The sequence below is a fragment of the Gymnoscopelus microlampas genome (genome assembly GCF_963454915.1).
Source record: "Gymnoscopelus microlampas genome assembly, chromosome: 1".
NCBI lineage: Eukaryota > Metazoa > Chordata > Actinopteri > Myctophiformes > Myctophidae > Gymnoscopelus > Gymnoscopelus microlampas.
In genome coordinates this window covers 9,917,768-9,941,112 of record NC_139962.1, presented here as the reverse complement: position 1 = coordinate 9,941,112, position 23,345 = coordinate 9,917,768, and the positions used below count along the sequence as shown (strand labels likewise).

The window sequence follows — 23,345 nt, the reverse complement described above, 5'->3', positions numbered from 1 at the left end:
CTGCAAAACATCATTATAAAGTGTCGTGACTGGCAGCAGTTACAATTGCAATTCGGTATGGTTTTGCTGTCTGATGATTTGCTTAGGTAAACACATTGTTTTAATATTAAATGCATATGTTCTTTTTTGTTATTTTCTTGTTTGAACGATGTGGGTAATGACTAAATTATTCTGTTGCACGATGTTGTTGCTTGCAGACTAGAACCCATCTTCAAGCTAACAACATGTGACACCACTTGTGAGGTTGAGTATAAACTGAACTTCAACTTTTTGCCACGGACATACAACATGAGTGGACAATAATATTACCAGAAACATATAGAGAGCTAGCCCTGAATGACCATAATATGTCTGTAACTCTAACAGTGTACAAATGTTTGTACACTCTCAGAGTTTAGAGTCCTAGAGTCCTTGCAAATAAAACATTAGGGAACTAGTACTAGTAGACTCCTAATGTGCCATACACAGTGTCATAGTAAACCAGTGTCATACATACAGTACTGTATTCTGAAGTAAACCTGGAGACTGACATTCAGTAATTGGGTCTTATGACCAAAAGAAGAACATTATAATGGTGTGTGTAAGGCCAAGTCTTTGCCACGGACACATTTGTCCGTGGCATATTGATGACCCCTGCTTCCATATGGAGGGGGCGGCAACTGAGAAAGCCCCGTCACCCCAGGTTCCTTTCTTTGTTTTGGGGATGTCCAGGAGGTTGGCATCACCCGACCTGAGAGAACGTAGTGGGTTTCCGTTTTTGGCCAACGTTCTTCAGTTTCCTACAAACGCTCCTTCGTTTTTTGCCAAAAAGTTCTTCTATTTTCCACAGAATGTTCGCCTATTTTCACTGAATGTCCGCCCACTATGACATGGCCTACACAGAGCTGACTCCCCCAACTGTTGAGACTCAACATGTGCAACAATCATTCCCTCAGTGTCCAATAAACAGACAGGAATGTGGCTCATTCTACTTCCTGCCAAACATCTGGGTATCTCCAGCATTATGATGTGCAGGCGTCTCCTCCTATTTGACGGCTCATTCACATCAAGTGACCCGTCCAGCAACCAGATAGAAGGTTACCATGCTTCTAGAAACACAAACAACACTGTGGAATGTGACCGTTTTTGGGCCGGTTCTGTGATAACCTGCCTTTTATGTAAACTATCTGTCCACACATGAAAGGGGAGTACATTCATTCAAGTACATGAAGATTCCATCCAGCCCGACCGAGGACAGATGTTTGGGCACGGGGCCGATCCCGATTTTGGAGAGACAGATGAATAGCTTAATGAGCAACATTGTTTTCTCACTCAACAGTAAATAAACCAACATACTGTATAAGTGTATACACTTATTTCTAAATCACAATTTAATTACCTTTGTCAAATATTACGGACGAAAGAGGCAAACATTGTGTGAAAATAGCCAATCTACAAGCTCACAATGCCACAGTTATGAGCTTGTAGTTCGACTATTTTCACAACATTCATCTGTGGAACCGAGTCAAACCAAATGTAATGCCTACAATTCCAAGTGCTTGTCAGCGTGGGGGTCCCCAGTTCAAATATGATTATGTTGTGGCGTCGCGGCCTGAAAGGTATGGGAACCCTTGTCCTAGACCTAGACCATCAATTAGCAATGTTTTGACTGATATTTTGTCAAAAAGCGCAACATTTTCTTATCAATTTGAAAAAGATTGATATGGTTATAACCACTTCTGCCCCCTCCCGCTCGTCTGGTGATGCCTAATCTCTCAAGAACAGATTCAGAGCATCGCTTACTGAATCAAGTGAAAAACGCTGGGGGCGCTGTTTTTCCTTTTTATTTGACGATGGGTTCCCAGATTGGGTGATGCCAACCTCCTTAACATCCGTAGGACTCCGCCTGGACATGACACCAGGATGTCGCAGGGACTTACCCCCGATCAACCCTTGATGCTGAGTGCCAAGTAGGGAGGTATTTGGTAGTAGGTTGTTTTTGGTATGACCCAGCCAGGGATCGGACCCTGACCTTCCAGTACTCAGGGTGGACATTCTACCACAAGACCACTGAGCTGATAACATGTTAGCCTGCCTCTCATGAAAACTTCAATCAGATGTTGGTCTTACCGTTGATGAACAGCTCTTCTTGCACGGCTTGCCTGGCAGCTGAGGAGAAGCATCGTTTCCTCAGCCATTCTGGGTCAAACTCACTGATGTGCTGGTCAGGCCACACGATGGACACCTGGGGAGGGACGAGGTCACATGATCACACTTTGTCTCCCTGCTCTTCTATTGAGACTTTTAGATCGTGTCAACGGTCATGTCTCACCTAGACTGTATACGATCTGAAACACATTTTGACCTGATTCAATTTATCCCCTGAGCAAGGGTAGAAGAGGAAAGTTACATGGTGCAGCTTTAAAGGTGGTGTAAGTGTTAAATCGCTCTATATTCTGACAGCAATCATTGCAATAGAGTGTTTGCTCACTAACAGGGAACAGAAATACCATTGGTGGTTAAGCCATTTACTGTAATGTAAAATGTTATTTTCATGACATATCATTTGAATGCTGTGAACACTGTCACCCATTCTCAGGCCATTGGGTGAGAGAACCCCTTGTTAAGAAAGTCGCTAAATGAAATAACATTAGTGGTTATGCCATTTAACATAAAACACTATTTTTGATGTAATTTGAAAGCTGTTGAAACACTCATTCATTCCCAGGCCACTGGTGGAGGGAGAGAGGTTCTTGTTACATAAGAAAAGCAAGCAGACTGGTGTTGCAGGATTGTTCCACAGCAGCCGCAGCGCCGTGTGTTTTCCATGTCACAAGGTTTTTCTCTGTCATCACTCGCCAGGGGGATTAAGGTCCAACCTGGCAGCCAGATCCCTGCACAGGTCTGAAGCCTCACACTCTAAACTGGCAGCGTTGCCAGGATTTTGCCAGAGAAATAAGCAAACCAGGTCTATGAAAACAAGCCCAAAAGCAGCGACTATACTAGGCCACATGAGCACTTTAAACCTATTATGCATCGGATGTTTGAACATGAGCAGATCTACGAGCTCATAATGTGTCGTGTTATGAGCTTGTTGATCTGCTGTTTAAAAAAAATAAGTCTTTAAATATAGGTTTACATTTTGGAAACATTTAAACACCTGGTAAACCATCCTGGTCACACATTATCATGCGGCCAATCAGCGTCTGCGATCAGGGCCCTGTGATTGACAGACACTGATGGATTGGCTCTTCCACTTAATGAATTGAATGCACACGACCACAATGGAAACAATTTCCGCCCCTGGGAATGTTGGTCTTATTCTTTTAACAATCTTTGTAAACGTACCTCTGTACAATCTGCAAACTGTTAATGAAGTATTCAATCAATCAATCAATCAATCAATCAATCAATATTTGACCATGACTTTACAGAAACACAAGCCTTAAAGGGATAGTTCACCCCCTCAAAAAACATTTTTTTCTATCGATTACTCACCCCACATATTTTTGTTTTTTGTCGCATTCCTAAGCCAATAATTAGATGACCACCGGACCGGTAGGCAGCGCTTCCGATAGGAACTACATCCTTTGACACAACGGAGACTCTTTGTGTATCCTACCGGAACCGCTGCCGGTCATCAAATTATGGTCTTAGGAATGCGACAAAAACTAAACAATATCCATGAATTCAAGTCTCCACGGGGTGACTAATCCATAGAAGTAAAGTCATTTTGAGGGTGAACTATCCCTTTAAGTCGCTTATAACATGCAGACGTGGCAACACTGGGTATTTCTTGTTTTTCCAGTTCATCACACCTCAGCTGCTCAGAGAGGTGCTTGTGAGACGTGTAGGTTTTATGTCTTCAACAGATTAAGTACCTCCACTCTCTCAGCCGGTGCATGTTTATTGATGCATCTGGAGAGACTTATACGGCACAGGCATATCGATTATTTTAAAGCAGCATCTTATACTACACTTCTAGCTAGGGGCATGTTTGAAGTCAATCTATCTTAAATTGTTTTTATCACTCCACGAATGAACAGTGAACAAGGGAATGACTGCTCTCATCTTTTACAAGCCCCAGGCAAATGGAACAAACTCCCAGGACACTGTGAAACTGAATGGATTCGTCTCATATAGAGACTTGAGCATGCATTACATAAGGCAGTGGTTCTCAAACTTTTTCATGCCAAGGACCCCCAAATTGACACTTATTAGCCCGCGGACCCCCATTTCAAAAGATATGCCAGGGACCCCCATAAGAGAAGATTTTTTACGGCTCTAGCAGTGATTCTCAACCATTTCAATTTCAAGGACCCCTAGTTTAATGGCATTTCTATCTCTTGGACTCCAATTTATATTGTAAAATCTATGTTAATGTAACTCTGAGAGTGTACAAATGTTACAAATTGGTCCATTTGGTTACAATTTGGTTACATTTGTACACTCTCAGAGTTACAGAACCATAAGGATCCATTTGGTTCCTAGTCTATCATTTAGCTAGGGACCCCCTGGAACTCCCTCAAGGACCCCTGGGGGTCCCCGGACCCCACTTTGAGAACCAATGACATAAGGGACCGCACCTGCTTTGAGTAGCCCTTATTTATCTGCATTGTGATGTTCTTTAATGTTGTTCAAGATATTGCACTTTATTTAAAATGTTATAGTTTTTTTGCATGTCATTATGCTGTGATCATGTTGAACTCAGGGTGTCCTTGAAAAAGAAAGCTGGCTCTCAACGGTCTTCCCTGAATACATAAAGGTCAACAAAATAAATAAACAAAAAATAATTTCATGCAGTTAAAGCAAGTTTGTCTTGTCTGAGACTTTAAGCACAGCAATGTCATAGGTGAACATTATAAGAAATAATACAGTGTCATGTCACTGTAGATTCAATCTGGGAACCCATTCTTGAGATATTACTGCTTTTGTCATTGTATGACAGTGTCAGGCTTAAAGGGGAATTTCACTTTAAATCACTACAGGGGTCGTTTTAAAGTGAACTCTGGCTTTTGTGGTCCGTTTTTAAGTTGCTTAATTCAATATTTAGATATGTGTGTTTTCAGTGAGTCTAACAGTCTGAAGTTGAATGGGCTAATATAGATCAATATCTAAACGTATAATCATCAAGTAACTTAAAAACTGTCTGGGGTGCACCCAAAAGTCTGAGTATACCTGGGATCTGAAAATGATCCCAGGTATGTTTTAAAGTGAAATTCCATAAAAGTAAAACTGACACATTTGTACTAAAGCTACAACCTGAACCCACCTTGTTGTCGGTGACCTGGACGCTGTCCACCCCCGTGTGCACGTCCAGCTGGGCGAGCGGCAGGCTGCGGGCCTGGGCCGAGAGCAGGGTGCACCGCGGGCACTGGCAGTTGTCCCGCAGCCAGGTGAAGGGGTAGAGGCTCTGCTCGCCGTCCTCCCACTCCACCTCCAGCAGACGCTCCTGGTCCAGCGCCCGGGCCTGTCTCACCACCCCGACGCCCCCGTTGGAGGAGGGCAGGGGGGCCGCCGCCTGCGTCTGCTGCCCACGAAACTGCACCGACGACGTCAGACAGGAGGAGGAGGGGGGAGCAGGAACCATTGGACCCTATAGGGTGGTTGTTGTCACCATCGTGAAATATCAGTTGACGATCAGTTGCCGTACATATAATTGCGATTAATGGTTTGGCTGAGAAATGACATTTCTGTTTGCCTTTTAGGCTTTGTACACAGAAATTGACAGATAATATGACAAATATCTTAACAATGACAATGACGATACCAATGATTAAATTAAATAAGGTACAAAATAGGCCATATACGGTATTTAATCATTTTAGGGGCTTTCCACAGAAAGCGTTTTATGAACGCTTTGGATATCGTCTCTGTCGGGTGGAAACCTCATACGTTCAAAAATGTTACTTTTCAGGATTTAACTAAAAAATAGCAACAAAAACAAAGCATTCATTTACGAAAAAAACAAAAAGTTAGAATATGGAGAGGTTTCTGCCCGACAGCAACGATAACATGTCCAGAAGGCTTTGCACAGAGCGTTTACTGACGCCTGCACTGACACCAAACCTAACAACCGTTGACATCCATCCATCGCCATGTCATCTGTGTGACAAACAGCCTAGAGCTGAAACAATGGTAAACATGGACTTGTCACATAATAGACACAGACAGGAGGATCATGGATGTCATGTGACATTGACGAATGTCTCTCCAAAAGTTCAACTATTTTCTGCTTTCTCAGAGCGCCCCCCCGGGCACTTCGCAGAAAGCACAATCGCAATTATTTGTGACAGCTAGAAAGCAGAACATAGTTGTGCTTTCTAGTTGTCACAAATAATTGTGATTAGGCCTGTCACAATTATTACACAATAATTATGTAAAAAATATTGTCTAATCGCAATTATTTGAGATAATCGCAATTATTTTGTCATGATCGTCGTAATCGTTTACATGTTGAAAAACATTTATACATAAATAAAGCAGAAATCTGATCTACAAGCTGATCTACAAGTTGTTTTTTTGTATAGAATTAATAAATGTCAGTAATTTCTTTGTATATTTCAGTTATTTTACATATCTTCCCTGTGCAATTTTTTATTACAAAGCCTAAAAGGTAAACAGACATTTATTTTGTATTAATTATGTTCCAAATTAAATGCCAAAAACAAAATTATATTGATAATCGCACTTATTAGGGTGACAATTAATCGTCAACTTAAATTTTGCAATCGTGACAGCCCTAATAGGCTCTATGCACAGCAGCCATAGTATCACTTCCTTCACAGGTGTTACCAATGATACTAATGAAGGCTCTGTTCCATTTAGTGTAGCACAGTGGTTCTCAGATTTTTCATTTCCACGACCGCCATAACTCTGAGAGTGTACAAATGGGAGAGTGTACACTCTCAGAGTTATACACCCATAACGGGCCATTTGGAACCCCCTTAAGGAACCATGAGGGTCCCTGGACCCAAATTTTAGACCCACTGGTGTAGCAGAGTGTTTCCAGTGAGTCAACATGCACAATGTCAGCACCCTGACTCTGTTTGACCAGAATGGAACAGAGCCTTCATTAGTATCATTGGCAACACCTGTGAATGTCTGCTGTGCATAGAGCCTTTTTGCGATCAAGCGATTACGTAATAACTGTGATAGACGTAAGTACCGGGGCCCATGGAGGTGGTGGTCTGCACAGGGTCTTCAGTGCCCGGCAGGCCATCACGGACCTGCTCCTCTGCAGCATGGACGGCAGGACGTGCCGCGTCAACAACGCACTGGCCATTCTGTCTGGAGTGTTTCCTGTAGCTTCACTGGCGTCTCCGGGTCAGGTGGCAGACTGTCTCTATAGAATAGGAAAGTAGAGCAGAACAAGAACAATGACAAAACAAAATTGAATTACGTAAGAGTTATTGATTGATTGATTGATTGAATATTTTATTAGGCAAAAGAATGTAAAACAACACATTTACATTTAAAATACTTTGTCTAACAGGTCCGTTCATAAAACTCCTTGCGGACTTGTTTCCAATGAGGGCCTATAACTACTTGAAACCCTATCATCCTGATAATGGGGCAAAAACATTCAGCGAAAATAGCCGTTCTACAAGCTCAAAATGACTGAATGAAGAAGTTTACCACTTAAACCTGCAGCATCCTTATTGTGGGGAAGACTTTCGCTGAAAATAGCAGATCGACAAGCTTGTAGATCGGCTGTTTTCAGTGATAGCTTCCCCATAATAACATAAAACTAAAAATACACTGGTATAGAACCTTGAGGGACTCTGGTCAACCATATGGGGTAGTAGTAGTTAATTAGTTACAATTCTGGAATTCTGGTCTCACTGCCTTTCATTTTGTACTTTCGATTCAGATGTGATTGTGATGGGTGAGCAGACTATAAGGGAAAATGTGGGGGGCCAAGAATGGAGCCATGGGGGACTCATATCAACTAAGTATATATGGTTTAAGTGGTTTAGAGTCTCTGAGATGATTACTATTGATTGATTGATTGATTGATTGATTGAATACTTTATTAACAGTGTGCAAAAAGTACAGTGTTACAATTATACAATGATGCTAAAAGGATAACACATAAGGATAAAGATAACATATAAGAAATCATCAATACTAGGAGCAATCTAAGTATATGTACAGAACACATGGGGGGGGGGGTCATTTCTGGTGTCAAGCTAGAAGACTTGTCTATAGGTCCAGTTGTAAATTGCAGACAGGTGCTCTTTCATGGTGGCTTTAAAGGAGGGCAGGGAGTCACACTTTTTGATGGCAGGGCATTCTGCATTTGTGTGGTATAATAGCAGAATTAATTCATCCCCATGTTTGTGCCAAATCTGGGTTGAACTACTAGTTCATTATGCACTGTACGGTACAGTGCATAATGAACTAGTACAGTCTGCACCCTTTTTGTTTTCACTGACAACTGTACAGTAAATACTTATGTCACAATGTCACATCATGCATGGACAGTGGCTGAGGTGACATTCATGTAGACTAGCCTAACTCAACTTATTAGCTTCTTCAGCTGTATGGATAAATAATAAAACACAGATTGTTGGTAAATCTAATCTTATCTTATTATCTTATTATTTCCCCGGGGAGGTAAATGTAATGTTCCCATCTCTTTTGTTCATATAGTGTTTTGTATTTGTTGATGACATGTATTATTGTGTTAATGTTGTTATGCTATGTTGATTAATTGAATACATAGGACCACAATGGAAACAAGTCCCCAGGACTTTCTATCTTTTCAGCCTTAATGTTTGACTGCACCACATGCTGTTTACATTCCTGACTATTAAAGTATGCAATCAATCAATCAATTAATCAATCAAAAATCTGTACAGTAGGTTATCTGTGGGTCAACATGACAAACAGTGAGAGCAGTGGTGTAAAGTAACTAAGTGCATTTACTCAATACAAGTTTGAGGTATTTTCAATTTTCAGTACTTTTACTTCTACTACACTTTTACTCCAAATGCAAACTTTAGTTACTAGTTACTGTATATTTTGATTATTATTACAAAACATACATTAACCACTTCAGCCCTATATACATTTAGGCCATTTGAAATAGCAGATCTACAAGCTCACAATGCGTTGCGATGCAACGCATTGTGAGCTTGTAGATCTGCTATTTTCAAAAGATTTTTAATACATTTTAAAACTTGTGAAATGGGACATTCTGCATAATGAGTACGTTCTACTTTTGGCACTTTAAGTACATTTTTACACCAGTACTTTTGTACTTTTACTCAAGTAAATTTTGAATTCCTGACTTTTTACTCACTTACATAACAGTTGGTATATTTCTGCATTGCAGTATTGATACTTTTATCTATAAGTAAGAAACGTGAGTACTTTTTATCACCACTATCTGTGGGTCAACATAATCAATACAAACAGTGAGAGTGAACATAGCTTATCTTATCAGCTTCTGTTACTATTACTATGTTGTGGTGTAACCCATAGCTTATTAGCTTCTATAGCCACTATGTTGTTGTTACTCCAGTTGATTAGATAAACCAACACACGCACGTTGAAGGAAACACCAACAACAAAACGTTACAAAATAAACAAACGTCAGAACCATTAGTTTATTGTTTATGTGTGTAACTATGGCAATAAACCGGCTGTTAGGCTGTCTCTTCATGTCACATGTGTGCATCTCCTCGCTAGAATAAACTACCAAACTACATCTTATTTATTTGAATATGTAACACTATTACCCAGTAATGTTTTATACATGAGCCTTATAGTTTCGTGCAGATCGATGCAGAAAACAGAGAAAGTGAATAAATTACCTTCTGTCTGATGCTCTTCCTTCCGTGTGTATTATGTCGCACACACACACTGCTACGCACACACACACACACTGTCTGCTACACACGCCGGCTGCGCTGGGTAATAACACTGTCACAAAGTAGGTGAAAGGTCCCCGCGTGTGTGTGATGACGTCATGACCATACTGACACCAGCGTGGATGAACTTTGATCCACTTTTACGTTGGACTGAATGACATCAACATGTTGCTATATGTAACTATATGCACCGGATGAGAGTCGTCTAGACCAAGTTGATACATTGAAACAAATTAATTCACAGCGTTTTCATTCATTTGGATCTGAACTTATCCCTAATACCCCTGAAACATGACTGTCATAGATTATGTGACAGTCATGGATGAACTTCAACCTGGTGTTTGCATTTTCTTTCTTTTTAGCCCTTACATCTACATAAACGTTAATATTTCAAATATAAAGTACTTACCCCATGGCCATAGACGTTTTAATTATGTACGGGCCTTCAGAAGTACCTGTATCTTCCGTATTGTTAAATAAAAAGCATTTTAATCCGATTGTTGGCCATTTTTTTCGTATGTCCTCCATATGCATTCAATTACGTACCCTATTGGTTGGGAGGTGTATTGCACTCCAATACATTATAACTCTATGAGAAAATGGCCGCCCATTGGATTAAATTGCTTTTTATTGAATACGTATTAGAAAACAGGTATTTCTAAGCGTCCGTAGATGATTGTAACATCCGTGGCCATGGGTTAAGTCCTTTATATTTGAAATTTGAACGTTATGCTGATGTAAGGGCCAAAATGGAAGAAAGTGCAAACATCAAGTTGAAGTTCATCCATGACGGTCATGTTGACAGACGACCATCGTGTGATCCATGGCTAAACTATCCCATGTTTATTTTAGGCTGTCTGCAGGCTGCAGCTCAATGAGAACACACTGCCTTACATTTATAGCTATATACTATATCTATAACTATAGTTATAGATATAGTTATAGATAAATATACATATATGTATATTTATCTATAACTATATCTACAACTATGTTTATAACTGTCTATAACTATATCTATAACTATCTATAGATATATATAACTAAACTATCCCATGTTTATTTTAAGCTGCAGTGATGCAGCTCAATGAGAAGAACAGCCTGCCCTGTACATTTCCTAAATGGCAAACGTCATGTCACATGGCTTCAATGTGTGTGTTCAGTGTTCAGTGTTGTTTTGGCGCTATAGCCTGCATGTTGGACACAGTCTAGTGGAATCTGCCACATCATCATTACAATAAACATGCCCTACTTACTTGCAGGAACATGATTTGACAAATACCAGTGGTGGAAAGTAACTGAGTACATTTACTTAAGTATTGTACTTTCTAATACTTTTACTTCTGCTCCACTACATCTCAGAGGCAAATATTGTACTTTTACTCCACTACAATTATTTGAAAACTTTAGTTACTATAGTTACTTTGCAGATTTTGATTATTATTACAAAACATACATTAACCACTTTAGCCCTATATACATTTCGGCCATTTGAAAATAGCCGATCTACAAGCTCACAATGCGTTGCAATGTGACGCATTGTGAGCTTGTAGATCTGCTATTTTCAAAGATTTTTAGTTTATTTGAAAACTTGTGAAATGGGACTTTCTGCATTATGAGTACTTTTTGCTTTCGGTACTTTAAGTACATTTTGATACTAATACTTTTGTACTTTTATGCATGTACATTTTTAATTCCGGACTTTTACTTGTAGCAGAGTACTTCTACTTTGCAGTATTGATAATTTTACTTAAGTAAAAAATGTTAGTACTTTTTCCACCACTGAGGAAAACACCCACTATCACTCTTATTGAATCTGTTAAAGGTTCTATGACATTCATTTTCACTTTTTTAATTTTTTATGTTTTTTTGGGGGTTTTATGGCCTGAATTACACCCAAAAAATCTGAACTTTGAACATTCAGTGGATTTTCTGTGGTCTGGGGTTTTCTGAATAATTAGGCTGAAAAGTAATCTGAGTTTGGCCCTTCGGCAGTGAGGTCACAGCCGATTAATCCCGCCCACTCTCCTCCTCGCCCCTCCCCTCCCCTATCCTTTCCCCTGGTGGGGTGGCGGAGCAGGCAAAGATTTCTTTTTTCATTGCATTTGAAAAGGCTTTAGAAATGTGAGAGAAAAACACCTGCCATGGATCAATGGAGTGGAATTTTTTGTTCAAACTTTCTATACACGTTTGAAGGACCATGACAAAGACTTTTAATGTGTGGTAAAACTGAACGTCAAGAAACCTTTAACATTTCTTAAACGGTTGTGGTGCATTGCTTGGATGCATGCTTAGTAACTGTATATTATACATAACTGTATAATATACGTAACTGTATATTATACAGGTAGCATCAAAGCAATGCACAGCAAGCGGCTCTTATTCTGTTCATATAAGCGTATATGAACAGAATCAAAAGCAGGTGAATCATAGGCCTAATAGTGTTGAGTTTTTTTCCCTCTTTTCCCCCCCTAATGTTATGTAATGACATTACACAGTCAATGTGGTTATTTATAACACAAATAGCCTAATTATGTATGAGCCTATTTCTGCCCTATGTGGCCTCATATTGTGTTTTTAACCGTCTGAGTGTTTTCAGTGCCCCATTTGGTAATTGGAGGTATAATAGATTTATATGAATACTACACTGTTTCCTGTATGATTGTAGTTATAACTTATATGAGCCTTCTACAGAAAGGACATTTGCTCACTCTGCAGGTCTATTTACAAACTTTCAGTAGTAGACAAACCATGCTCTCACCTGTTGGTATCCTGTCAGAGTAACTATTTCTAAATAGAGCCATGTATGTCCACTAACCACACCTCCAGCTATGTGTGTTCTTTCCTTGTTGTGTATAAAGGAGACACAGAACTGACAATCAAGAGGCTGCACGAGGCAGTCTCCGAGGGCTCTCGTATAGTATAATAAATATGTTGATTCATTCCACTCTACCCTCTGCTGGAATTATTTCCTTTATACTGACATAGAGTTTATATTTTCCATTACAGAGGGTTGAGTGGAGATTGGAGGAGTGTGGTGTCTGGAGACACACCTGGGCTTCATCCTCAATCAGCCCAGCCAGCATAAAAGCCTGTGAGAAGCTCCTCTTCAGTCCTTTTACCATCCGTCACCTCCATGTGCTGTTAGTTTTCTGGTGTTTACTATAGGTCTATAGGCCGTGTGCCTTACTCTTTCTTGCTTAGTGCATAACGGTAACTTCATTTACTTAGTGTTTAAAGTATAGACAATTCTAATATCAGCCGTTCTTACATAGGAAACGTAATCATATTCCAAACCTTCTTCCTGAGTGCATTAGAGAAGGGAAGCTTGTAGGGGTGTGCCGCCATTCATTTTGTCCCCCCTTTTGACCCGGTTTTGTTTAGCTAGGGAGTCTAGATTGTAATGTTTTGTTTTGGGGTAGTTTAGATTGTTTTCTTTTCAGGTAGGGTTGAAGTATTTTGGCGTTGGCCACCCGGAAGTTTGTTGCTTTCCCTGATCTGCTTAATTATCCATTGTAAACTTAAGGTTGATCCTAATAATAAATGTACACTTTTACGTTACCTGTGTATGTGTTACTCCTTAGCCTCTAGACTCCATATAAGGTCGTAACAGAGCTTGTCTTTCATTGTGGTTAACTGAGATAACCCTTCTTAATCCTTTAGTATTTCAATGTCTTTTGTAATTGTAATCAAAAATAGAAAGCTATGCATTATACATATAACACAATACAAATACAATGGTCTTACAACTGCATTAGGCTTTTTTAAAACATTTTCTTTATGGCACCTGCCATACCTTGCCATACCCAATTGAGAGAGCTGCCTTAATGCACATTGTAAAGCACTTTAGATAAAAGGCGCACTATAAATGCACCATTTACCATTTAGATATTGAATAGTATTGTTGTAATATATTGGACACTTGACCTTTACCCCAGTATCTGCACCGAAGCATACTGATTAATTCCAGTAGCCGTTGTAAGCATGTAGAGATTGTGACGCCATGCGCTCCACTTGATCTAAGATCCTGCAGGCCCAAACAAAGGACCAATCTTTATAGCTTTATCACATGATAGTATGTCCAGCACACAGCCTGTTCCTGCCCTGACCTCTGTTTATCTCCATCCGTTATGACTCACATCTTCCATCATCTACCTCTCCGCCTCTTGTTGTTGTTGGCTGTCTGTATTGTTTTATGTTGGAGAAAAACTACGCATGGAAATGAGCATCCTGGCTAAAGCCAGTGTTTACATTACGTCATGTCATGTGTATATTGTCCATTACTATGAGCTGTCCTGTCCAAATAAACAAATAAAGTAAAGTAAAGCAAATGTATATACTGCATCTCGTTGCTGTTTGGCAGAAACCTCCATATTTTAACTGCCACTGAGTTAAAACATCGTCTATAGCTGCTCTTGCCAGCGATTTCAAACGTTTTACTAACCTTTGAGAAATCATAGAATATTATTCTTCACAGCGATCCACCCGGCGATCACAACAGAGGTCTACTTATTTGACAACTAGGCTTATAATAGAAGCACAGTCACCATCTCAACCAATGTGTTTTAAGTAGGTGTGAACAATACAATCCTCAGTGTTAATGTAACAATGTAACAATTAATGTTAATGTAACCAAATGGTTACACTTGTACACTGTTAGTGTTACCAATGGATACATGAAAAATAAGGACTTGATTACTGTGCACGTCCAATGCACAAAACAATTAAATGTATTTCCTACAGCAGTGGTGACACTAGCCATATTTTACCACATTGTGTACCTTGGCGGTTAACAACTTCTTCTGTTTTGTTTTCCAAAGACTGATCTACAAGCTCACACCACGTTGACACACTGCCACACAACTAAAGCCTGATTTATGAATCAGGCTATACAGATGTATTCTCTGTTGTTGAAGTATTGCTAACCTGTTACAAACAAACAAACGAAAAAACAAACAAACAAAGCAAGCAAACATTATCCTAGTCCTCACACACAGCACCAGTTTTTCTCAGTTTCTCATGAACAAGCAGCATGCAGGCATCAATTACTGAGTACACACACCGACAGTTACAGGGCATTGTTAAACACTTTGAAATGTTGAGACATGGTGACAGGTGCTGCGTGCTTTGAAGGAACATTACAGCTTTACAATTACACACCACAAAGAACACGCCGTTGCACAAGAAACACTCCGGTTCAAACACAAACACTTTTATTTGACAAGACAGGGACCATCTGTTCTGAAGAGAGCGTCACAAAAAAGTTTAGCGTTTGACTTTTTTTTCAAGTCCATCATGTAATGCTGCCTGCAGTCTTTCTCTGACAAAGTATATAACTTGTCCACATATATACCGTATCTTTGCAAAGATAAAAACAAGAATAAGATACGTTTGCTCTATTTTTTTAAAACATGATTTTTAACACTGAATACATATTAACGTGTTCTTGTAATAAAGATATCAACACTCACAGTATTTATTTATTTCAATAATACACTCTACATCGCCCCCTAGATTACGTACATTGCCAGTGCACAATAGCACCATAAGTCTTTTATCAAAAAAGAAAAAACAGCGGTTCCCATCCTTGTCTGGATCAGGGCCCTCTTGCAAATCTTTGAATATATACATATATATATATATATATTTTTTTTAAAGCGAACATTTGTAACTGAAATCTTTGCTTCTGGGGGTCCCTGGAAAAAAATATTTTAGTTCTAAAAATGTTTTCTAAATCCTAACAGTATGTTGCTATATCAGCGGTGCTCCAACTTTTCCATGTCGCGAACCCCCATCTCAAAATATGTTGTTCCAGGGACCCTCCAGAAGCACAGATCGGAGTTAAAAATGTATACATATATATATTCAAAGATTTGCACAAATTCTCTGTGGGTATGGGTTCATCTGCATCACAATTATGCTGCGTTCACACTGCCGTGTACAAAGACACAGGTTACCGTTCATTTTAAATGGAGGCCACATGAAGATACATCTGACGTTTGTATCTGCTATAAAAGCGACAACAGCTACAAAGATACAAACAAGTTGAGCTGGCTTCAACTTCATGCTACAAAGATACACAGCAAGAAATATTCTGTGTATCTTTGCATCTTTGTATCTGTTGTATCTGCCAGTGTGAAAAAATACCATGACATTTTATTTTACATTAATGTTATTATCATTAAAATCTGAAGTGTTTTTGCCAGTTATTTATAGGGGCCCACGGCTCGGCAGTGGGCTCCGGCCCACAGGTTGGAGATCGCTGCCATTTATAGTATTTTTATTAAAACTATACATCACAATCTTTAACATTGAAAAAACATCAAAGGATTGTGCAAACCTTAGCTGGCCTAGATGTAGCAATTGCATAACTGAGGAAAAAAAACAAATCTTCTGTAAACATTCCTTGAGTTCCTAAAACCATTCTTATTTGGTAGACATGCCAGAGAACACAAATAACTGTAGCCTCTGGTCTAGGCTAAATAACACCTGTTGAATGATTTAATAGACTATCCATGCAGTAACCAAGTACATTTACTTGAGTACTGTACACTTTGTGAGTATCTGTAGGCCTACTTTATTTGAGTATTCGTAGGTAGACAAATATTGTACTTTTGACGACTCCCTACCCTCCTTTAAAACCACCATAAAAGAGCACCTGTCTGCAATTTGCAACTGGACCTAGACAAGTCCTCTAGCCTGCTGCCAAAAGAAATGAACCATCACTGTTTTTTCTGTAAATATACTTTTACTGCTCCTAGTATTGTTGATCTCTTGTATAGTATTGTATATATGTCTTGATTAATTGAATAAAAGGACCACATACGTATGTTAATGGAACCAATTTTGTGTTATCCTTTTAGCATTAAAAGTGTCTATGCTTTTCTCAAGTACTGGGGTTAACTACTGGTTCCATTGCACCATGCAATTCACCACTGATCTATAATAAACGTTATTATATACCAGAGAGTGAGACACAGTCATTTTGAAGTGGTCTGAGACAGTGGTTCTCAAACATTTTCCTGTCTAAGGATTCTCGAGGATTCATTTTAGGCCATGGACCCCTCATCTGACAAGCCTTGGTGCTGCAGGGACCCCTATAAGAGAATATTTTTGTACAGAATTCCACCACTGTCTGCTATATTCTGAAAGTATAAATAGGGCTCAGGTGGTTTTTAAACTGGTCCTCGTTTTGCTTTTCAAACCTTTTCATGTCACAGACCCTCAGTTTGACCATCGACCCCCATTTCAAATGATTCTGCCCTATTGAATGACTCACTCATCTCATAGATACTGTAAATGTGTTGTACTGCAATAGTTTCAATTTAATGAATTATAGTGAAATAATCTACCCCCTCAAGACACCCGTGCAGGACCCCAGACCCCACTGTCTATAAGCCACATCCTGGCAACATCATGCCACCAGAATATAAAGCCTGGCCACTGTCTGTAAATGAACATGATCAGATGTAAAGTAACCACTTAAACCCCATAATATGGTTGAGCAGAGTCCCCCAGGGCTCTATGCTAGCGTCTTTTCAGTTTTTCAGTTTTTGTGGGGAAAGCTTTCGCTGACAATAGGCGATCAAACATGATCACAACGCGTCGCGCATCGGCTATTATCTGTGAAAGCCTTCCCGACAACAAGGATGCTGCATGGGGTTTAAGTGGTTTAAGGCAAAGTCTGTTTTCTTTTTCCCTGATACGAAAACCCATTTTCAGCTTTCTGCCCCCCCCCCCCCGCCGATGGACACATCTAAAAAAAAAAAACGTTAAAAAAAATAACATTATAACTCGCATATTATTTTCTCAGCCCCCGCTTTTTTTGTGGGAGCAAACAAACAAAGCCTGGAATAAGTATAGTAGCCTTGATACAAGACTGTCATTATGACCGATGATGACCGTCTTGATCCGAGGCTAGAATTATTAGCCTGGAATCCAGACGGAGGCGCTCGTTCAGCTTCTTCTTTTTTGTTATCACTTTGCTTCTCAGTCTGGCTATCATCCTGTTTGAGCCGGATTTCCAAACATCACCAATTACGCATAGGTAAGTCAGGAAGTGACTACAATTTTACATTGGAAGGCTCTGTCCCGCCCCGCCCACAGACTTTTAAATTGGAAGCCACTGGTCCTGCCCTCGCACCACAGACCAATCAGAAGCCGTGGCTCCTGGGTGCCCGTCCCGCCCCTTTGTAAATAGCATGTTGTCCAGATTGAGAAGCGAAGTGAGAAAAGAAAAAGAATCTGCAGAACAGGGCGAATCAGTCTGGATTCCAGGGTATAGAATTACAGCTACTTTTTTTTCTCTCAAAACTTCATGTATTCGTTCTTCAGTCGACTCAGCCGGGTGCCGTGGCTGCGGATGATGAGCGACAGCAGCTCGTGTTTGTCCTTGAGGCCCATGGAGGTGTCCAGCGTGCCCTTGAGCACGTCGCGCGTGTGCACCACCATGCTGAGGAAGTCGTCGTTCATGCGGTGCTCCTCCTTCAGCTCGTTCTCCTGGCTCTGCTTGAACTTCACCTCCAGCTCCAGCAGGGACTTCTCCGAGTTGGTGAAGGCCTCGCTGATCTGGGCGGTCTCTCGTCTCAGGTAGTTCCCGTAGCTGTCCTCGCCGTCCAGGTCGTAGGAGATGCTCTTGCCGATGCCCTCCAGCACCCTGGCGGTTATAGGGATGGGGACGATAATCGTTATTATCGTTTATCATGATATCAAAAGATACGCTCACAATGATGGAAACAAGTCCCCAGGACCTTTTGGATATCCTTTTAGCCTTAATGTCTGACTGTACCACGTGCTGTTTACATTCTTGTCTAATGAAGTATTCAATCAATCAATCAATCAATCAATCAATCAATCAATCAATCAATTAATCAATCAATCAATCGCAAAGACTTTAATTTATCATGAAATTGTCCTCAGTGATACGCTATTAATGGCAGATTCGTCTGGAACCAGGCTAATACGCTGCAAATTCAGTACCACTTAAAGCCTCTGTACTTAAACAGACCTGTAAAGAAGAGCGCATTTGGTACGCTCTTATTTCACTCTAAACAAATCGATTGGCCAAAAATAGCAGATCTGCAAGCTCACAACACGTTGCAACGCGTTGTGAGCCTTCCAGAATAGGGATGCTGGGGGGTTTAACAAAAGTGCCAAGATTTAAGCACATTTTTGATTAGCGTGATAATATCGTCAATCGATATAATGTTTTGCCACAATAATCAGATACAACAAGTGTGGGCACTTCGATGTAAAATTAGCTATTTTGTCCAAAATGTAAAAAAAGAAAAAGAAAATGGTCTTAAAGTATACATGATTTGAACATGCTCAGTAGGCTACATCATTATCAGACTTAAATTGACCCGTCAACTTCTTGTTTATGCCCAAAATGATTAGATATACAGGTTTTATAGCAATTTGTAGCAAATTGTAGCAAATGAAGAGCAATTAGACCTTAATTTTGATATGTACAATCATGTTCTAATCATGTATACTTTACATTACTTACTTTTTAACATTTTGGACAAAATAGACAATTTTACATCGAGGTGCCCACTCTTCCTTGGTGCCCACTCTTCCCAATAATCGTGACATGTGTACAGCCGTGGAAAGTACATTTACTCAAGTACTGCACTTCAGTACACTTTCGAGGAATCTTTATTCACTTGAGTATATCCAATTTTCAATACTCCAATATTCTTGTAGTAGTAGGCTACTCAAGTAGCCTACATTTTGAATACCGAACTTGTCTTGTAGCTTGTCTTGTCTTTTCCACCTCTGTTGTTTCCATATCGTCATAGTCCTAAAACATGACATATCATGACAGTCATGGATGAACATCAACCTGGTGTTTGCACCTTTTCCATTTCCATCGTTTACATCTACATAAACGTTCAAATTTCAAATATAAAGTGCTTATCTCATGGCCACGGATGTTAAAATGATGTACGGCCCCTCAAAAGTACCTGTATCCTCAGTATTGTTCAATAAAAAGCATTTTAATGCGATTGGTGGCCATTTTCTTCTGTTTTGTCTCCCTATGCTTTCAATTACCCTATCGGTTGGGAGGGGTACTGCACTCTGATACTTTATAACTCCATGAAAAAATGGCCATCGATCGGATTAAAATGCTATGCTTTTTTATTGAACAACACGGAAAATACAGGTACTTCTGAGGACCCGTACATAATCATAACATCCATGGCCATAGGATAAGCACTTTATATTTGAAATATGAACGTTTCTGTAGATGTACGCACCGTAAATGTAAAAAGTGCAAACACCAGGTTGAAGTTAATCCGTGACTGTCATGACAGACGGCCGTCGTGTGATCCATAGCTATACATATCGTCCCATAGTCCCTACCTGGCGGCGTCCTCGATCTGCCTCTTGATGATGGTGAAGTCGTCCCGTATGACGGAGTCGTGGTCCTCGTCCAGGCCGCACTTCCTCTCGTCGGTCATCTTGAAGAGCATCTGGCACGACTCCGGGTCGTCGTTCTCCTCGTAGTCACCGTCCGGCACGAAGTAGTGGTGGAAGGTCCCGTTGGACATCTCCGGGAACAGGGGTCCCATGAAGAAGGCTGCGGAGCACAGCGGGGGGAGCGGGGGTCCGCAGAGCGCGGCCAGGACCAGGACCAGTCTCAAGCGAACGAAAGCCATCGTGATGATTCTGGGAGAGAAACAAGCAATGCAGGTCTATAAAAAAACAAGCCCTAAAAGAAGTGACTATAGAGGCTTTGAAAATAGCCGATCTACAAGCTCCTGAGCATGTAGATCACATGAATGAAAAAAAAAAATAAAATGAAAAATTCCCAAAAATAGACCAAAAAACGTAAAAAAAAAAAGAAAAAAAGAAACAGACAGTGAAAATAATGTTTTCACTAGTCTGGGTCCCACGTACCATTTCTAAAAAGTTTGGGAACCACAGGGCAGTGGTGGAAAGTACATTTACTTAAGTACTGTACTTGAGTACAAGTACATCTACCATAACATTTTTTTTTTTTTTTACATATACCCGGCACAAAATATTTTCAAATGGGGTGGGGGGGTGGGGTGTCTGTGGACAAATATACAATTAAGTTGTAATATATTCATTATTTTTATGTGGGGGTCCTTCGGCCTGGCGGAGACAATAAGCAACAACACCTTAGAAACAATTAAGCCCAAAAAAACCTGCAACTAAATATGTACAAGCAACTTCAAAGAAAAAGAAGCCCAAACAAAGTGGGTTATAACAAGCGGACATGGCAACACTGTGTCCAACTTACTTTGTCCCAAACTCACTCACACACCAAACACAAATCCAGAATTGTCCTCCTACTGATCTGCTCCACAGCGTTGAAAGAAAACCTCAGACAGACAGGGTCCTGGTCTATTTAATCCCGATCCAACGTGGAAAAACCAACATCTCCAGTCCAAAGCCCCAGAATGAGCTGATCGTGGGACGCTTTGTTGTCTGGTGTCCTCTTTAAGTCCTATTAAAGGAAGATCCTCAGCCTTTAAATCCCCCTCCTGCAAAAAAAACAGATAATAGTCCTTCTTACGTCACGAGGACGTTTTCTTTTTAGGTCTATTCTTCTTTCATTTGTTGTGGATTTCAGTATCCATCCATCCAGCACTGGTTTGGAAAATACTTTGTTTTAGTGAAGACAACGCTCTGCTCTCTCTCTCTCTCTCTGTCTAAAGTTCTGCTTCCATCTGGATTCCTCAAGTGCCGCGCTTGGTTTTTTAGCTAATAATACCCCCCTCCCCTCCTTTCCTCTCCTCTCCTCTCATATTACATCCCCCCTCCGTCACATGCAGTCTGCTCTGTGGAAAAGCACGTTGTTAAGACCAGGGTTGAGCTGTAGGGGGTACGGGGGGGTACGGCGTACCCTTAGTTCTGAGACTGTGGGGGCTGGACTGGCGAGCACACACGTCAGCCGCCCGCGAGAAGTCAATCATTAACACAACAACGCACCTTCAGGGGCGAGCCGTTTTTAACACCTTAAACAATGGCCTCAACCTGGCTGCTTTGCATAACAAGAGCTGGTAGCCTACCAGACACTCACAAATGTATCCTTATCTAGCTCTGGTCCATAGCGTTAGAAGGAGTTCTCCTTAACGCTATGGTACTTTAGATTCTTTCCCCTCGTACCGCGGTAGCGCAGCCTCTCGTCTGTAGTAAAATAAAAAAAAACGCTTTTGGTACTCACCAAAACAAAGACGGTTTAATGGAGTTGAAAGCCTATTCTATTAAGTGGGAACACTCTGAACCCCCACCTCACGTATAAAATACACTTTTTGGCCAGAAAAGAAAATATTTCACCGGAAGGAAGAATCTGGTCAATAGGAAAATTCCATTGACCAGATCTGTAGAGGGCACTGTGGAGTAACCAAAAACGTTTTAATTCCGGTGAAATATTTTCTTTTCTGTCCAAAAAGTGTATTTTAAACGTGAGGTGGGGGCTCACAGTGTTCCCATTTAGTAAAGTAGGCTTTCAACTCCATAAAACCGTCTTTGTTTTGGTGAGTAGCAAAAGGGTATTTTTTTATTTTTTTTAACTTGTTTTAAAAAACACTGTTTTGAAAGCAATGTAAGTCTTAAAAAAAAGTAATTCAAGTAAAGACAAGTTGACTGATTATTTTAAGCACTTATGTGTGGGTGAATCTATGTAAAGGGCATTTATATAAAACTAAAAGGAAAATAAAATAATTAATTAATTGAAACAAAAATAAAAACAACAAATTAACAATGCAACAAAATAATAAGAAATATAAATACATTAATAATCACATGTTGAATACAGTATTTCACATGCTTGCGCACGCACGTGCCCGCGTGCCTGCGCGCGTGCGCGCGCACGTGACGTCATAAAATAGAGTACCCATAGTTCAAAAATCCACAGCTCACCACTGGTTAAGACCCAGCAGTGGTTCCCAAACTTTTTTAGCTCGAGAACACCCAAAAGAGAGTCTCCCCGGCCGGCCCGGGACCCAAACTAAAGTGAAAATAGCATAATGTTCACTACTTCTTAAAAAAAAAAGCTGGTCTAATTTATGGAATTTCTTTCTTTTTTTTTCAATTTATGATTTTTTTTTTTTTTTTTTTTTAATGAAAAAATAGTGCATTTTGTGGCATTTAATTGAAAGTATTTTATTTTTTATTTTAAGTATATTGATTGATTGAATATTTTATTAGACAGAAACGTTAAGCACTTTGTCTAAAAAGGATACACCAAAAAAGTCCTTTCAGTCATGTTTCCAATGCCATTGGGGACCTATATTCAATTCATCAACATATAAAATAGCACCAAGCATTCAATATCATCACAAATATAAAACACTATGTTCAGAGTAGAAAAATGGGGGTGGGGGTTACTAAAGGGTGGGGGGGGGGTTGCCTGACTAAGAAGTGATAACTACCTACCCCCCCTACCTCCTGAAAGGTGAATTTTTAGGCCTGTTTTAAAGGAAGCCAGTGATCTGCATTTTTTGAGGGATGCGG

General features: G+C 40.1%; 3 protein-coding genes and 1 long non-coding RNA gene across 4 annotated transcripts in view; 1 reads left to right on the top strand and 3 right to left on the bottom strand.

Moving 5' to 3' along the window:
• The window catches only part of LOC311045761 (gamma-butyrobetaine dioxygenase-like), a 50,960-nt gene extending 41,100 nt beyond the window's left edge, over positions 1-9,860 (bottom strand). Inside the window, exons 1-4 of the mRNA XM_084057794.1 lie at positions 9,801-9,860; positions 7,148-7,324; positions 5,252-5,575; positions 2,110-2,224 (exon numbers count right to left, since the gene is read on the bottom strand). Coding sequence (XP_083913920.1) covers positions 2,110-2,224; positions 5,252-5,575; positions 7,148-7,264 — 556 coding nt within the window. The 5' untranslated portion in view covers positions 7,265-7,324; positions 9,801-9,860. The remainder of the gene's footprint in view (positions 1-2,109; positions 2,225-5,251; positions 5,576-7,147; positions 7,325-9,800) is intronic.
• The window catches only part of rab4a (RAB4a, member RAS oncogene family), a 305,717-nt gene that overhangs the window by 128,930 nt on the left and 153,442 nt on the right, over positions 1-23,345 (top strand). The gene's annotated exons all lie outside the window — the stretch shown is intronic.
• LOC311046631 (fin bud initiation factor-like) lies at positions 15,049-21,543 on the bottom strand. The gene is made up of 3 exons (XM_084059076.1): positions 21,127-21,543; positions 20,223-20,528; positions 15,049-18,513 (listed from the first exon to the last, which is right to left on the bottom strand). Exons 2-3 carry the CDS (start codon positions 20,516-20,518, stop codon positions 18,165-18,167), a joined length of 645 nt encoding a protein of 214 aa, XP_083915202.1. The 5' UTR covers positions 20,519-20,528; positions 21,127-21,543; the 3' UTR covers positions 15,049-18,164.
• The window catches only part of LOC311046668, a 211,426-nt gene continuing 203,129 nt past the window's right edge, over positions 15,049-23,345 (bottom strand). The window contains exon 2 of the long non-coding RNA XR_014600911.1: positions 15,049-16,346. This is a non-coding gene — a long non-coding RNA (uncharacterized lncRNA). The remainder of the gene's footprint in view (positions 16,347-23,345) is intronic.

Excerpts from the sequence above, each read along its gene's own strand:
- LOC311046631 (XM_084059076.1), bottom strand. The coding sequence starts at position 20,518 with ATGGCTTTCGTTCGCTTGAGACTGGTCCTGGTCCTGGCCGCGCTCTGC. Across the intron at positions 18,514-20,222 it reads CAGATCGAGGACGCCGCCAG|GGTGCTGGAGGGCATCGGCA; the intron begins GTAGGGACTATG and ends TATAACCGCCAG.